The sequence below is a fragment of the Labrus bergylta genome, chromosome 21, assembly GCF_963930695.1.
Source record: "Labrus bergylta chromosome 21, fLabBer1.1, whole genome shotgun sequence".
Classification (NCBI taxonomy): domain Eukaryota; kingdom Metazoa; phylum Chordata; class Actinopteri; order Labriformes; family Labridae; genus Labrus; species Labrus bergylta.
Genome location: NC_089215.1, coordinates 12,588,152 through 12,605,625, shown reverse-complemented (window position 1 = coordinate 12,605,625; position 17,474 = coordinate 12,588,152). Strand labels below are relative to the sequence as shown.

At 41.5% G+C, this 17,474-nt stretch overlaps 1 protein-coding gene across 5 annotated transcripts; it reads right to left on the bottom strand.

Moving 5' to 3' along the window:
* Window positions 1-406: 406 nt before the first annotated feature.
* On the bottom strand, window positions 407-15,312 carry brsk1a (BR serine/threonine kinase 1a). 5 transcript variants are annotated; one of them, XM_065950014.1, is made up of 20 exons: window positions 14,791-15,310; window positions 13,955-14,747; window positions 13,709-13,803; window positions 13,504-13,589; window positions 12,931-13,071; window positions 12,617-12,733; window positions 12,342-12,375; window positions 11,906-11,974; window positions 11,614-11,760; window positions 10,461-10,492; window positions 10,139-10,303; window positions 9,228-9,325; window positions 8,511-8,664; window positions 8,361-8,421; window positions 6,729-7,359; window positions 5,972-6,020; window positions 5,758-5,881; window positions 5,214-5,424; window positions 3,653-3,739; window positions 407-3,122 (listed from the first exon to the last, which is right to left on the bottom strand). In XM_065950014.1, exons 2-20 carry the CDS (start codon window positions 14,037-14,039, stop codon window positions 2,908-2,910), a joined length of 2,601 nt encoding a protein of 866 aa, XP_065806086.1. In that variant the 5' UTR covers window positions 14,040-14,747; window positions 14,791-15,310; the 3' UTR covers window positions 407-2,907. The 5 variants fall into 5 exon arrangements, with proteins under 5 accessions (XP_065806086.1, XP_065806085.1, XP_065806089.1 ...); XM_065950013.1 differs by having other exon boundaries at window positions 13,955-15,310; XM_065950017.1 differs by having other exon boundaries at window positions 6,729-7,005; window positions 8,511-8,661; window positions 13,955-15,308.
* Window positions 15,313-17,474: the final 2,162 nt, after the last annotated feature.

Below are 17,474 nucleotides of genomic sequence, written 5' to 3'. Positions count from 1 at the left end.
CGGAGAATCATTGTGGTCTTTGTCAAAATGCTAAGGTTAAAAATGTAAATGTTCTGTAAACTTGAAGTGTTTAAACATGCGGTGGTTGTGTGTTTTAATGTGGCAACGAAAAGGCGTCGTTTTTTGTTCAGAGAGGACTGAAGAAAGTTTAAAAATATATATTTTTTCAACCTCCACTAGCTTTTAAGCAGTAATTCTCAGATCTCATTTTTGAATATTGCTTCTTGTATCTAGCTTGAAATTTATTTATTTTATTTTTATTTATTTTATTTTATATTGTCGTAAAAAAAAAGTGTTCGCATACAGAAAACAACTCATCTTAAGTTGAAGCTTTTTCAGCAAATAAGAATAAACATCCAATTAAAAATGAAACCGTTTCAACCCAGAAATCAAACAGACACACAAATGAATTTAGGGTTTATTATTATAACCATAACAATAAGGTGGATCTCTCTTTATTTTGACCATCACTTCAATCATAATTGTTCTTTTTTTTAATCACAGGCAATAGTTATAATAGTGCACTTTTTATATTTAAATTATGATACAGACATTTCTTTTTTTTTTTAAACACCTTACTCTACTGACCCTTATGAATGGAGAATAGTTTACAATCTTAGCCAGAGTTGGGTCAATGAAAGTGATGTGGTGATGAGAAAGATGAAAGTGGTGATGGTGAGCAATCATAACGTGTGTACGGACAGTGAGGCAAACGACTTTGTACAGTTTCTCTGGTGAGGATGGCAACGCGACAGGTGAAGAGGCAGACAGGACGGGTCAAAGGGACAAGGCATTAAAGCAAGAGATGGAGCGAAATCAGCAAGCATTCATCGTGTGAGAGAGAAATCATGTGCCTGTTAGGGTTTGAATATGTTATAATTGCGTTTGACGTGTTTGATATTCCTGGGTTCAGTCAAAATCTCTGGATGTAATCAGCTCAAAGTGCAGCTGCTGCAAAGTTGTCAGCTCACTCACATTTAGCTGTCGTCACACACACACACACACACGCACACACACACACACACACACACACACTCCAGTTACCAGAGATAAACGTCACAAGACAGATGTGAGATATAAACAAAGATCACTGAAGAAGGAAGATGAGAGCAACTAGTCAGTACTGCTATCAGAGTTGAGCGTGGAACGAAGGGTTAACAGAAAGAGGGCTAATGAGAAATTAAAGAGAACTGATTTTCTTAAATTAGCTCTGGATGTATTGTTGACATCAAATGTAAAAAATAAACATGTACATGACACACTGAAGTGACCAATACATACATAAATAAATATTAATAAATACAATTTCATAAAATTTAAATAAATAAATGTGACATGTCTTTATATAAACAATGCAAATAAATAGGACAGATAAGTGGCAACATAAAAAGGTCAAAATGAACAGAACAGTAGCATAAATCTCACTGAAAACATTCTGCACTTTTGTTGCATATTGTGCTGTATGGAAGACTGGTGATGAACATCGACTAGTCTGACAGAGTGCTGGAGGATAACGTGACCGTCCCGAGCTGCTACGTCCGTTTGCAGAATGGTGTGACTCTCTGTGGTGAACGAGGGTGCAGCGATGGACTACTTGGCTCGTTGGTGAATACTGCAGTGAAGGGCGCGGGGGGGGGGGGGTTAGGAGACTCTTCCGCTTTTGCTTTTCCATTTTTGAAGTCCTGTTAAACAAGGGAATTGACATGGCAAACCTTGAAAGTTCGGCGTTAGGAGTAGTCCATTTAAGAATATCCTTTTCTTGTTTCTTTTTCTTTTCTTTTTTTTTTGTTCTGAGTCAGTATGTGAATACTATGGCAATAAGAGACAAGCTCAATGAGAAAGGTGGCTTGTGTTTGATCGCTTTGCTCATTCAATCGGGGCACAAACAGCTGTGATGAGGTTCATGGAACAATTCACGCGTAGTGTTTTTTTTTTTGTTTTTTTTCTTTTTCATATAGTTATGTTCATATTTCTGTTCAAATCAAAAATACTTCTCTTCAGAGCAACATGGGGTCCAATGCAAAAATCTCAGGTGCATTGCTCGGTATTGTCTCTGAGTAAAATTAAAGTACAAAGAGAATCAAAAGAGCGACTAGTCAGCTTCCCCCTCTTCAACACTGCAGAGTGTTTTCAGTCTATCTTTACTGCTATCTCTGTGCTACTGACATCCTCCAAAGAAACATGTAAACATAAATAAAACTAAATAAAAAAATATTCTTTTTCACATTCACTTACTTAGCTTACTTTATTGGTTTTCTTTACCTCTGGAGAAGACACTGCAGGAGTTCCAGGATGCCGTATCTCCTGAGGGAATCAGGACCTTTTTGTTCAGCTCATCACTGAGATGGGAGCAGGCTGCTAACTCTTAGGGTACATCTATAATTCTTTCAGTATGGACTCGTATTTGCATGTTGCTTGATAATGATATGAGCGCACTGGTTAATTGTAAGAGACTCTTTTTGGTGTCGGATACTGTATTATCATGATATGGTAGACTAGCCTATCTGATCATTTCAGCATCCTTTAGCAGGCTGATTTGCTAACTGGCATGCACATTAGCACTTCAAAATTCCTAGTTTGTTTGATCTGTGAAGCTGTATCTATGAAGGATACCAAACTGCTCATTCAAATATTATTATTTTCATTAAAGGGTGATTCCTAAACACTTCCTTCTCATGTAAGGGCAGGAATCCTGGTGATCCAACAGATCAAAAGTATGTTGAGTCGGGACACAAAGCATGACGGGGGGGAATAGGCTCAATCCTTGCTATGGTCAAGCACCTTCATAACTTAGTCTAGGAAGAAAAGGAGTAGCTCATGGCTTGCAGGGATACTTGGGAGATGGAGTTACACTGTTTTCTGTCCAGTGTAGTTCAGGCATCCTTCTGCGTAGTCTCACTTTCTATCCTACGGTTGGGACTGGGTTCCATTGGAGGACAGCAGTCGGGTTCTCTCTTTCGCTGAGCCTCTGCGCTGCAGAACTCCCCCGCTGCCTCCGATACCTCCGCCATCGACCCGATCGCCCCACTCGCACCTGTCACCCCCACCCTCGGAACGCCTGGAGTTTTGGCGGGTGGGGGTCCCGTGGGGTCGGCCGTTCTTCTCATCTGGGAAGGGATCAGTAGGCAAGGACAGGAAAGTCACTCTTTACGTAAACAAAGCAGCAATATCTACACGCCCAAAGGGCTTCACATTAGCTCGATCTGTTGTTTTATTCACAAGCAAGCTGTTTAATCAACACAAGTGTAGAGATGGAAACTTCTGTTCTCCTTCGGACTCTGCAACTGTAGGGGGAAAGGGAAGCTTTGACGTTTTAGAGGCATTCTTAGAAAACATAATCAGCTATGTTTAAACAGATAATAACCATATCAAAGCAGATGGATTAGGTGTGTTAGGCACAGCTGAAGAATGCAACATCCTCTCCTGTAAATGTAATAAGAAGTTTCCAGCACTATGAAAGAAGTAGGAATCATGTGGTTAGAACATCAAATCAAGGATATTTGTTAAGAAAAGTTTTAAAAATGAAAGAGAAGAATATAAAAAAAAAGGAAAACAGTGTCATTGTTAGTTAGAAGTACAATACAGTCATAGCTGAAAAGTGCACATTTCTTTCTCTTGTGTGCACACAGTTGAGTAGAAGCAGTCTTACCAGATAAGGCTTGCACCATGGGTTGATCATGAGAGCTGAGAAGCTGAGCTTGAATCGTTTCCACCACTCGTCTGAACCTGCGACTCGGGCCTGGAGATGCACCAAATCAAGCATGTTATATGGGCTAAGTATTGTTCTAAAAATAATGACGTCGATGCAAACCAAGCTTGGGTTTCAGCGCCAAACAGATACACTCGATCGGACCCCAGCCTTAATTGCAGTTTCCCAACGATATGATATCATATATATTCTTTAGACAACGGTGAGATTTTTGCCGATATCACAAAGTCCTCCGTGATACAATTTTCATTAGATTCTATACCAGGGCCAGTGATCGATTTCGATTTTATGTACCCATTTAACACAATCTGTAACATTTCAAATACATTTATGATTACAAAGCTGATAGTGCTCTTTGTGTGTTTATGGAATATAACTGAATTCTTTTTTAACCACCAAACATTTATTTTCAAACACAATTTTTTTTCTCCCTGCATTGTGATCAATTTCAAGGCACTAATTTATGCCCTTTTCCTAATTTCGACAGACATGTGGACTTGCATAGTTATTGTTTCTGCATTTAATGGTAAATGGATCTGAACTTATGTAGCACTTTTCTAGTTTTCTGACTATTCAAAGCACTTTTACACAGAGAGAGGGAGAGACCTGTCGTCCTGCTTAGACCAGATCAGCACGGAAATAATTCACACCATCCTGATTCTATAAAACAACGCTATATTTCTTATATTAATGACTGAGGTCTGCCCCCCCCCCCCCCCCCATTCTCTCTGCTTGTATCTTTCTGCTCCTTCATCAGCAGTATATTTCATAAAGTCTCCAAAAGTCCCATTTTAAATAGTATTTCTTGTGATCCTGTTATCACAGCAGGTCCCTCGAGTGACCGGTAGTACATAATGTAGCCACCTAAGAGAGTGCAGAGTAACATCAGCAGTCCGCTTGCCGGTAGCTTCTTTAGAAAGTTCTGGATGATGTGCAGCTGGGCGGAAACTGTGAAACAGGCTTGCGGTGGGAATTTCAAAGGGCGCTGTATGTTGATGTTTTGACTTTCTAGCAATTTGATTGGATCTTTGTTTAACAAATCAATGGATTGATCCATATCCATGGATAGTTTTCCAAACGTTTGGGAATACAAACCTCTCAGATGCATTAATGCTTAATTTAGCTGTAAAATAAACCTTTACAGTGACAATATTTAGATTTTTAAGACATTTCTGATAAACTTGCAATTAAAGAACACATTCTGTTCCTCAAACTCGCTTCTTTAATCTTATCTGTTTGACAGTTAAACAGATTGGCTTTCATATCAGTCCATTGAATATACAGTAAGGCTACGGCAAAGTCTTTGGTTAGCTTTGCTTACTTTAGCAAGAGTGAAAATGTGGTGAATAGGCTAGCCTGGCTTTGTCCAGTGGTATCATAGATTATTACAGCTGGTAATAACTCTCTGCTTAGGAACAACTTGTGTATGAGGCAAAGATACATCCAAATTCATGAAGCTTTATTCATTTCCCAGTGGAATGGGTTAGATGTTTGCTCCACTTGCCTGATATGAGAGTGAACGTCACACTGTAGATCCCTGTCTCTCTCCTGCCCTCCCTCTCGCTCCTCTCCCTGTCCCGCTCCCTCTCGCCTTCGGAAAAAGCAATGTCCACCTGGAACTTGACGGGCTTCTGGAAGACGGAGGGACCGGCGGAGGACTTGTACTCGGCTCGAAAGCTGGTCTGGGAGAGAACGCTGTGACTGAGCGACGGGATCTGCGTGGTAGGGAGACAGAGAAGAAGCAGAGAGACCGACAGACTTACGAGGCGGGAGAGGTTCAGGGGCAAACGTGAGTATAGGGAGACAAAGGGTGAGGGTGAGGAGAAGAGAGAAAGAGTGAGCCATTGGTGAAAGTAAAAGTGATTCATCACACGTGCCACAAGTGAGCAAGATTAGAAATAGAGAAAACAGAAAAAAAATGAGAGAAATGAAGTGCGTAAAGTATGACTGTTTGAAGACCTTACAGCTTTTTGAGAGAGAGCCATGCTTTTTACAAAACAAGCTTTGACAGTGAGAGACGTGAATGACGGAACTCATCAGATACTCACAGACAGGAAGGCGTGGACAATGTCCGCTTTTACAGAACTCAGAGGTTTGTCTCTAATCACCACAAAGATCTGCTCCTCTTTCTCCAAGCCAATGAAGTTCCCAAACCACGACTTCTTAGCCAGCCTGGTAGCAAAAAAAAAAAAACATCAACAGAAACCAACACAAAAGCTTTGTATTGTTACACATCAGTAATGAATGACATCAAGGACTTACTCTGGGCTTGATTCTGGTGTTAGACTGGACATGTCTTCTGATGTAGGAACTGAAAGAGATAAGACACTCTTGTAAAAAGTTCTAAACATTTATCTGGAAGAGAGAGGACAAAAATGAGTTCAATAAAGTCTGTTAACCATATTCACATGGCGGCAATTTTTCCTCTCACATCATGCAAGGTGGGAAGCCAAAACTGCTGTTTTAATGTCATACTTCTGTCTTCCAGGATATAAGCCGTCTAAACAGCGTATTCTTCAACAGAAAATGTTACCACTTTTTGTTGTATTGTACCATACCTGTGCAGATTGTGGTTTGTCTGTAAAACCAGAGATGCACCAGTAGTGAAAATCAGGGCCAATAATGATACCAATGTTTAAAATAACAATTTAGCGGATTGCCGATCCTGATAATGATATATTTTTTAAAGTATTTATTTTCATCATTTGGGTCTTTTTTCAAATGTGCGATGCAATTTGATGTACTAAATTGTTGTCAGTAGTGCCTCCTCTTGAAATGTGACGCGAGCCATAAGACTCCCACGCTGCCAACGTTCTCTTTCCAGTTTGACTATGAATGTAAACATGTGGAGCCCCTCTGCCCCAATAAAAAACTTCTGTTCTGATGCAGCAGGCGGTTACATCAGCCACCATTCGGTGGACCAATGTTTGTCAGCAGGTCCAATATCGGCCAATTTCGATGTTCAGCCTACACATCAGGGCATCCCTAGTTGGAAGCCATCATACCAAACACATCTCACCTTGTAGTTTGCGTCGATGAAAACGCGGCGAGCCCATCAGGTTGTTTTTGAAAGAATTGAGGCGTGTCCTCCAGTGGGCGGAGCTGCTGGCGGCCATGCCGCTTCCCCCCCCTGGGCTGGAGGGCGGGGTCAGCGACAGCGAGCCTACCCCACCCCCTCCCTCCGCCCGTGAGGAGGACGAGGACGAGGAGGAGGAGGGCGGGGTGGAGGAGGGGTGGTGAGGGTGGTGGACAGGGGTGCCCAAAGGTGTGGGCAACGGAGAGCCCTGGGGGGTGACCTGCGGCACAGAGTGGGCAGAGTTTGGGTAGAAGCTCTTAGTCACTGACTTTAGGACAGAGGACGAGGGGAAGAAAAAACGGGGGATGGGTGACAGAAGCGGAGAAGGGGAGGGTGAGCGGGAGGATGGGTTGTGCAGAGGCAAGGATTTGATGGGCTGCAGGTGGGGGCGCTCCGCAGGTCCCTTGGTGGGCAGGGTCTGGGTCTTTGGATTGGGGGGGGCTTTAGGCTTGTCGTGAGCCCGAACTGAGCGAGGAGTGGTGATGCTTCCTTGTTTGGGCTCCTTTGTGAGGGGGGTAGCGGTGGCAGAGGTGACATCTGATTGGCTGAAAGTGAAGACGGGGCTCTGATAGGACTGGGTGGGGTGGGGAGTGGGTTTGTGGGTTGGAGAGATGGATAACAAGAAAGAGAGGGGATGGAAAATGGAGAAAGGATGGAAATGAATATCATGCTTCATGACAAAAGAGAGTGCATCCTGTGAGAAGTGAAAGTGTCAAGTGCAATACATCTATAAAAGCTTTTATTGAGGCCTTTAGCTGAATGTGTATCATAAGTGAGTGAGGGTTTAGTGACAGTGTGGCAGTGAAAGGGTTAAGAATGCAGTGACAAACAACAAGTGAAAGTGAACTTTTGACTGTGCAGAAATACTAATTTTTTTTATCATCTATGGACTGTTTTAAAACAATTTCAACATGAATAATAAAGCAGAGTATCACATAAACAAAAAGCAATCATCAAATTGAAAGTTCAATCTTAAATTTCTCAACTTTTAATAAAACAGCAAGCTCATGCAGGGTGAGGAAGAGAAGTGGCATGGAGACAGAAGACAGATCCTGTCTCGTTTAGGAACTTTACCTGAGAGACTGGTGCAGTGATGATGTGTAAAAAAACATCATATTGACTGTATATTTCCATAATGACCATATGTTTCCATATCAATATAATTATGAAACATATAATGTTGATATGGAAATATATGGTCATTAAAAAGAGAATGATTCCCAAGTCCAGACTTAATGTCAGTAACACCCTTAAATCCAACATAACATCTGATTTAAAGACAGCTCACACCCACCCACTGGAATAAACATGGACTCAATATAAACAGAATGTATTCAAAGGGGGAATCTGGGATTAATATGGTAGGCAAAACTTTCTTCCTATGGTTGACTAACTTCTGATAAGGTACCTGTCCTTTTACAGCTGCGCTACTAGTTTACAGGGGGAGTCAAATAATACAGTTTAATAAAAATACCAAGCAGTTTAATTTAGCAGGCTCGTAACATGTTCAAAGGTAGTGAAGCAGCAGCACTTGCTCATGTACAGCTTGTCTAAGGATGGCCATCAGGCCCTTACCCTGGGACTGCTGAGAGGACTGGAGGAGAGACCGGTTGATGCTCCGCTGACTGAGCGAGACCTGAGGCCAAAAAATACATAACTGTGTGTGACCCAATGTATTCCTGGTAAAGTGTGTTCCTAAATAAGACTAAGAATAATATACACTACCTCTGGCTGTGTGCAGCTGTGTCCAGGGCCCTGCGAGGCGGGGTAGGAGACCCCTGTTCAGTAACACTCAGCACCTCCAGACTTTTCCTCTCGGGGCGACAGCGGCCATGACGCGTCAGCATAGGAGAGTCGACACGCTTTCGAGGAGGGTCTGCTGAGGAGTTTCATCATAAAGTCAGGACAGGATTTATTTATTTATTTATTACAGCAATTTAAAAAAAGAATTGAACGCAACATTAAACTTTGTGACTCTGCCACGAGGACATGACACCACTTTTAAAAAAGATGGTTGCTGATTTTGTGCTTCCTGTTCACCATCCCAACCCCTGTTCTCACTCTGTCACTGTGCATGTATTTTCTCTTGTGCTGTTCTAAAGGTTTGATCATGGTGAAAGGGCTTCTTCCACAGGCACAAATCTTGCGAGGCCTTTACCATCTAAAATAACATAAAAATCTGTGTCTTTCAAATCACATCATGTATTGTTGCTAATTATGGAGATGGCAGCAGCAGTTATTTCTTCATCTTAAGGCTTTCAGTGTGAAGTAATTCCCCAAAACGTGATGTCATTTAAAGTATGACATCAAATGATCACACATTTGAAGGCATAGGAAACAACTACCTGTGTTTGGCACCAGGCTCCCAGACTGCTCCGCTCAGATACTGAGAAGAGCAGCACCCTCCCTTGAGTGGATCCCTCCTGCCCCCTAAAGACTTACCTACGTCATTACGCGGAGGCAAGTCCTCGTCCTCATAGCTTGGGTAGCGCTCTTTCCTGTCCAGCAGTAGGTAATAGATCATCTTCTCCTGGTTTTCTCTGAAACAAACGGTGACAAAGAAAATCGTGTGAGGACATGCTTATTTCGAAAAGAATTATTTTGAACCGGGATAAAAACACCAACGTGGTTATATTCACACAAACATGGATTCACAGTACGTTCAAAACTGCAGTATTTTCAGAAGCTGGATCCTCAAAAGCACAACACAGTCTATGATTTAAATCTCACATTCTTTTGATGTCAAAAGCGGTTTTTTTTTTGGTTTGTTTCTTTACCTTGAAGTAGAAAAACAGCCCCTGACTCCTCCATCACACACAGCTTTTAGTCTAGATCATTTTCTTGGGGCGGGACATGACAGCCCATGATGGTCACAGGTGTTATCTTTTGGAGGATCTAGCTTCAGTCTTTCTGCCATCTTGTATGTTTTAACTCTGCAGATCAGGAATTTCCCATGGGATGTCGGTCCAGAATAGGCAGGGTAAAAATCCAGCAAGTACTTGATGGGTTAACCAGGATAATATTATAAGTCTAGTACACAGTCAGGTACAGCAGTCCTAAGGTAAATGCATGTAAATGTTGTTTTTTGAGAAAAGTTTGTCATGTTTTCACTGTTTTAGTTTTCAGTTACTTTTATTTATGTGTGATGTGACTTGAATCAGTATATTTTGTTTGTGGTTGTCACAGGTCTGTGGTTCTCTGCTTACATGTGGATTGTTGTTTGATTTGATTGTTTTCATTTACAATCAAAGACATTTGTGTGCATTGCATGATTGCTTCGTTGTTTTATGTTGCACAACTTTTCTATCAGTGTGCAGCCGACCACTGAGCAGCATCATCATGTAAAGACTTACTCTTCACACTGCAGGTCACGTGTGAGCTTGACTCGGTCTCGGAAACATCCGAGCGAGTGCATGCTGTCCAACACATCTGGGTCCAGCTCAGTCAGGGACAAGATTCGCCTCACACACACTCGCCGGGGAGGAGGCTGCTCTGGACACGGCTCATTACGACCACCCCTGGGAGACACACAAACACACACGAGGTAACAGACAATGAAACACACACATGAATGACACAGAAATAGTGATTGAGAGTTAATATAATGCATGCTACAACACTGTAACTGAGTATTTGTTGCAGAAGTCATGTATATAAAAATGAATGTTTACTCACTGATACCAGACATGTTTCTGGATGGCCTCCAGCTGTACGGGAAAGGAGGGGGGAGGGGGCAGATGGGGCCATTAGTTCCTACAGTCTGTTAACAACCAGATGGCCACAGAGCAACGCTGTGTAAACACCACATTCCCTTTTTCTTTACGTATGCAAAATACACCTCATGACTTCTGATTATTGTATATTTAAATCAGTATCTGCAACAAAAAAAAAATCACGTGTCACTAAGGGAAATGGAGAAATGTTGTTGAACCATTTTTTTGGTACATTAGAAGAATAAAAATACTTCAAATCATATTTTTTAAACTCTACTGGATACTTAATATTATCATTGTAATCAGTGCTTAAATACAACAAACAAGCCACGTCTAACACCACAGCAACTGAAAGTACAAGCATAGATGTCCCAATGAATCATCCGATGTAAATTCAGAAGTATATCTTATCTATTTAACTGTAAGAAAAAAATGAACAAGAGTGCAGTTACAGCAAATCAAAAAGCAGTCCAATGAAACAGATTATTTCAAACCAAACATAATCAAAAGGCGACTTGTTCCCATACAATTACAAGAATCAGAAATGCCTCTGATACAGCCAATGCTCTGATCCATGCCATCATTTACAAGCTACCCCTTTCGACTTCTCCAAAATAAGAGCCTACGTGCAAAGCAATATTTATTTAATGGCTTGGACAAGATACTATTGTTTTTACGGGCGGGCAAAGAAGAACTCATTTCAGGTAACATGTGGTGAGGATAATGTTTGTCAAAGCTAGCAAAACTTTAGCATCTCAGTTCACAACTAAACAGTTTAGGTTTTACGTTGTAAATTTAAAGTTTGGTCATTCTGATTGTGAAAAAGCGCACAATAAGTAATCTTATATTCAAGTTTTAGGAATCCTTCTCTAGTGGACATGATAGGCAGCTTTCTTCAGCGCACTAAGCCAGAACCTACAACAACCATAGAAGTGATATTTATACAGGGTTCATAGAAAACATAGAATGCCTATAGTTATTAAAGACGTACTAGCTATTGGCCTGGTTATAGGAAAGTACAAATATGATATGAAAGTAGAGAGAAGAAGTAGAGGTGATTCTGACTGCCATTATTAGTTGCTGTTAAAACTCCCTGTGTAAGCTTAGTCTCGTACCGAGAGCCTCTTTTCAGGGTTGACCTCAATCATGCCCTTGAGCAGGGACTGGCAGTCCGGGGGGATGAAGTGGGGCATGTGGAACACGCCGCTCTTCACCTTCTCCAGGAGCTGGCGTAAGTTGTCATGGTCAAAAGGCAGGGCGCCCTGGACGTGAAAGAGAAGAATGGGGGGGAAAGAAGGAAAAAGACAGGAAAAACAGAGGAGGGAGGTACGGTAAGTAGAAACTACACTGAAAGAGTTTTCACAATGGGACCAAACTGTACTGTGATATAAGGATTAAAGGACCTACCACCAGCAGGGCAAAGAGGATGACCCCACAGCTCCACACATCTGCTCTTCGCCCGTCATATTTCTCCCCCTTGCGAAACACCAAATCACAATCAATATTGATCTCATTCAAAGAGAGAATCTTTCGTTTGTCTGGTTTAAAGTTTGTCTACGCCTATAAATGATCTCCACAAGAGATTCAAATGAATTGAAATGCAGTGAAATCTTTTCTTCACTATGACCGGAAGACGTGCTCGTTGTACGCCGTCAAGAATCGACCAACTCAAAGAAAACTCAAGTGACTCTATTCAATAAGACTGTTTTACAACTTTGAAAAAAAAATGAGCCCGCAGCTTTAGAACTACGTAATTGCCACTTAATGAATAATTGATTAACATCATTTGCTTATTCAGTTAATAGGCACCAACATTTAAAGATGACAAAAGCAGAAGACTTACCCGTATGACTTCAGGACAAGCGTAATGTGGTGATCTAAAATCAAAAAATAGTCATTACTTTTCTTTACAATTCTGGAAAAAAACCGAGCAGTGACTTTCTTTACTTTTTAATGGCACAAATATTACTGTTTATGTGATATCTTAGGATTCTGTTGTAACGATCACACTCTTTTATTGTGAAGAATGTAATGACTTGATTGACACTGTAAGTTACTAAAACACTTAAATGTGCCCCCTTTTGTGTTCTCACATTGTTTCTGTAAGTTGATACTCACCCACAGCTGGTCTCTAACAGGCTGTCTCCCACCTGTAAGGAGGCCATGCCAAAGTCAGCGATACGGATGTTGTTTTTTTCATCCAGGAGCAAGTTCTCGGGCTTCAGGTCTCTGTGACTGCACACAACAACAAAAAAAAAGATTGATCTTCGAGCAACATTATACCTGGTTTGAAAAAGAGGATTTTATATTGGTTTTTCCCTTTTAACACCAAAGGCCTACAATTCAACGAAGCTAGCAGAGGAACCCAACCCTCCACGTGATGACCCACACCCTCATTCGTTTAAGAAGTGCTGCTCTAAGCAAAAACCAACCATATGGAATGACTGTGGCAGAAATCCAAAGCAGAGATGATCTGCCTGAAGAACTTCCTGGCCTCTTTTGGAGTCAGTCGGCCCTTCTTCACCAGGTAGTCAAACAACTCTCCTCCTGACACATGCTCCAAAACCAGGTACCTTTCCACACACAGGACAACAGTGTGATTTATAACCAGAGACAAATTATCCCCCCCAACACACACACACACGCACACACACACAATAAATCTAACCTCAGAAACTCTTTTAAAACAGTTAGACATTAATTTATGATGTTAGTTTCAACGTATCATGTTTTATGTCCTCACTTTCCGCCTGCCTATTCCCACAGCTGCTCTTCAACAGCTTTAAAGCATCAGGGGGGAGTATTCTTTCCTCAAGATAGATCAAAAACTTTTCAGAATACTTGTAGCGGATGAAAGAAAAGCGGAAATTAAGAGGGATGAGAGCGGTTTAATATAGTTCATAGAGTAATATTTATACCGATCTCACTCCAGGGTTCAATGTGAACGACATGCAGGCTGCACTGTGAATGTTTCCGAGGCTCTTTCAAAGGAAGGATGAACTCACAGATATTTGTTATTCTCGTACACATCATGCAGCTTCAGCACATGTGGATGCTCAATCAGTTTGAGAATGGCAATCTCCCGCTCAACCTTGGTGGAGAGAAAGAAAAAAAACAGGAGCAAAGGGACATTTTTAACACCTGGCTGCTTACAAAATTGGTAATCGTCACCGCGAGCCCAACATTAACAGCGTCATACTGGTGCTGTACCTTCATCAAGACGGACTCAGACAGCTTCTCTCGGTTGACTATTTTAATCGCTACCTTCTGACCCGTAATGCAATGGACCCCGAGCTTGACCAGTCCTGAAAGACAGATAAAACACACAGATGGACATGAGACATAGAAAAAAATCATCATATACAGCAGAAATCCTATTTCTACATAAACAAAGGTATAATATCCATTCTCGCATTTAAAAAAAACAAAAAAAGAAAAACAGCTGGAAGTACTCACCCGTCTGACCCTTCCCCAGTGTTTTCTCCAGTCGGTAGGGCCCAACATATTGAGCTGACTGACCTAGAGACAGTTCCTTACTCATACTGCTCTCACTGCAGGCTAATACAGTACAACTACTACTACTGCACTGTTTTTTTTTTGTTTTTGTTTTTTTATTGCAATTACTTTGATATTTTTCAGCTTATACCAAAGTCACCGTGGTTTACAGGGATGCTGCTGCTGGACTTGGATCACAACAACTTCTGATTTCAGTGACAACACTGCTACTCTGGAGTCGTGGGAGCATCAAACTGATGTTGATTTAAAACATCTGGATGTCGAATGGACATTATTCATCTAAAACCTAGGTGATAAACATGGCTAAATATTGTATTTCTGAAGCACGTTAAACATACATGACGTTTATAATCAACAAAACAGCTTGCTATTGGTAGATTAAAGCAGAAAAACTTAATTCATTACTCTTTTTTTTGTATGTGTTAAATACTGACAACTACTTTAAAGATAAACATGGCAAGGTGAATGAACCTCACTTCTGTACATTAGATGACTCAAACTTGCACGACGTTCACTGTTTGACGCTCATCGACAACTCGTTGACGTTTTTTCTTTTTTTATAAATGAGCCTTGAATTCACTGTCTGCTGAGAAATATTAGTCAATTATCGGAGGAGTATGCCAGCCAACACGTCTAATACTCCAAGTGGATGTTAGCAAATGAAAATAAAATGTGTTTATTTCTCTCTGTCAGGCCTGTTTTTTTTACAGGTGCAACAACATGCTATTTTAGCCTCGCCGCCGCTCTCCCACACAGCAGCGAGGCTAGCTTTTAGCTTTAAACGCCTTGGACCAGCGGCCGACTGTCAAAAAGACCAACACCTCCTGGAGTTTCCGGGCATCGCCAAACGGTAAGATTGATCACACGGCCGCCGCATTCTCGCAATATTTCCTGCCGAAAAAACCATCCTTAAGCGTTCGTGCTCCCCCGCCCTGCCTCTCCCCGTCGTCCCCCTCTCTACATCCCTGCTTTGCAAGTAGCGGATCACAGCATCTTCTCCTCTCTCTCTCTCCTTTGGCGTGTCCTCCTCCTCCTCCTCCTCCTCCTCCTCGTCCCTCACCGGCGGAGACTCAGGTAAAAGAAAACACACACAAAACAGACGCCCGCAGAATAACCCGCACTATTATCGACTACCTTATTCCCCTCCTCACTTCTGATTATAGTTCACGCAGGGTAAAGGCCCCCCCTTGTATTATACTCCCCTTCGGTTTTCTTGCCGTAAATCGATATTTTTCTCTCTCCTCTTCCTTCCTTCGTCTCACTCGCATCAGCATCCGGGTCCCACTCTCTCCCCATCCTCTCTCCTCTCCTCCCCTGCCCTCCCCCCCCTCCCCCTTCCCCCTCCTCCTCCTCCTCCTCCTCCTGATCATCTTCCTCAAAATAAGCTTATCTCTGCATTCACCTCAGTCCTGGACACACTGCCCCCCCCCCAGCCCCCCCCGCTGTGATCTGCTGCGGACCCCTCCATCACTATTAACATCACTGTAACAGCAGACATTTGTAAACATCGCCAGAGGCAGCGGATTGGTACGCGGCCCGGCCGAGGACGCTGGGTTGCTGACTCGGATAATGGCCCTTAAATGTAGGCCCATTGGTGATTTCCCACAGGTGGTGTTTTAAAAAATATATATGATTTGATAAGAAGTGCAAAAGTACAGGTGAAGCATGTCCCCAGATGTATTGGGATATTTTACTTAAATGTGCATAGCAATTACTTGGTGAAGAAAATACCACATTACCAATGGTTGAAAGTATGTATTTAATACTTGAGCACAATTATAAAATGACATTGTGTTCACAAACAATAATCAGTTGTCTGAGTAATATATCCGACATAATATGATTCATGTTGCAGTACAGGAGCACTGGCAGCAGAACACTGCTTAAATATAATGATATAGCTTATAATAATACCATAATTCATACTTCTTAACAATCCTCAATCGTTTTTTTCAAAAGATTATGTTCAAGCTTTCGTTATTGTTTCTGATATTTAATTAAAAGAGTACAAGTGCTGTACAAAATGGGTTTCAATGGTGGTTCCATGTTTTCGGTAGGCCTGTCTGGCTTCAGAAAATTACCTCTAAATTATATACTTTGGTCTTTAATATATAACATAGTTTCTATAAGGATTTCAATTAATGTGGATTTTTTTATATATATATTTGAGGGCTGATGTCACGTAAACATCTCACAGAATAGCACAGAGTCTCGATTGTCAAATCTTACAGACACATTTTCCTGATTTACTACATCATGTGTCATCTTCTGCGTCAATACTCACATCTATCCAACATAATATTACAGATTTGTGTTCCCTGGAAGTGAAAAGTCAGACTTTCCTGTTGTTAATGAGAAAATGATGGGAAAAATATCACGGCATTCCTCAACCAGCGGCATAAAGACACAGAAACTTACAGTAAAAATAGGCTGTACTTTGTGATGGGCACACCTCCTGGGTGACCTATCACACCTCCTCATCTGGAGAGGAAACTGAAAAGAAAGGTGTTGGCAGATGGTTTAAGTGAATCAAGCTCAGATGATGATTTTGTTTTTTAAAGTAGGACATTTGAATGTTTCATCTGTAAAGTGCCTTGAAAAATCTCTGAAATCTCAATTTGAAATGTTGTGTGTGGGCGGATAATTCCCCAAAGCCCATCTTCATCTGCGCCTAGCTGGCTGATTTGCACGCAGCCAGAAGGATTTGCCTCCAAACACAGAGCACAAATAGAACGGGAGTGATACTCATCCCACTATTTTCTGGTTTGATCTGATGGGACATACGTGGTCATTTTTGAAATCATATACGCATTCATCAGGATGACATTGAATGCCAGCTTGATGAAAGACAGCCAAAGTTTAAAACATTTCAAACAGAAAGAAAAAACAGTTTTCCCGCACACAGCATTCGTAACACAAGAATAAAGGCAACAAATGAGTCACTCGAGGGGGAGAAAAGGTAGGACAAAACTTCTCAGTCTGCAGCTTTGAGGTTTTGGGGGACATAATGATGTTTGTCTCTTATCATAAACCTGCAAAATACTATAACCATCGATGTCTTTCACAATTAGAATGAACTTTTCTCCTTCATGTTAATTTTGTCTCTGCAGAGCTCGCTCCTGAACGTCTCCTTCACCTGACAGCAGCTTGATGGAAGAGGTGAACACCTTTTTCCTCCCATTTCTACTGAAAATTCAATCTCATGTCCTTTCTCGTCTTCTCAGAGCTCGAGCGCAGAGTGGAAAAGTGGCATTATAGACTGCTGAGAACAGGCACTAATGTGAGGATTAGGCAGAGATTAACCAGCTCTTCTTAAGTCCATTGAGAGTAACTTTTCCTTGTAGAAGATTTGAATGGTCAGTGCAGCGTTTCCAACAGCTAGTAGCCTACATGTGATATTATTAGAATGTAACTATGCTAACATTGTTACACCTGTGACCAGAAAAGAAAACAGTATGAT

Excerpts from the sequence above, each read along its gene's own strand:
- brsk1a (XM_065950013.1), bottom strand. The coding sequence starts at position 14,039 with ATGAGTAAGGAACTGTCTCTAGGTCAGTCAGCTCAATATGTTGGGCCC. Across the intron at positions 10,493-11,613 it reads ACCCTGAAAAGAGGCTCTCG|CTGGAGGCCATCCAGAAACA; the intron begins GTACGAGACTAA and ends TTTCCCGTACAG. Across the intron at positions 5,425-5,757 it reads TTGTCCACGCCTTCCTGTCT|ATCCCGTCGCTCAGTCACAG; the intron begins GTGAGTATCTGA and ends CCTACCACGCAG.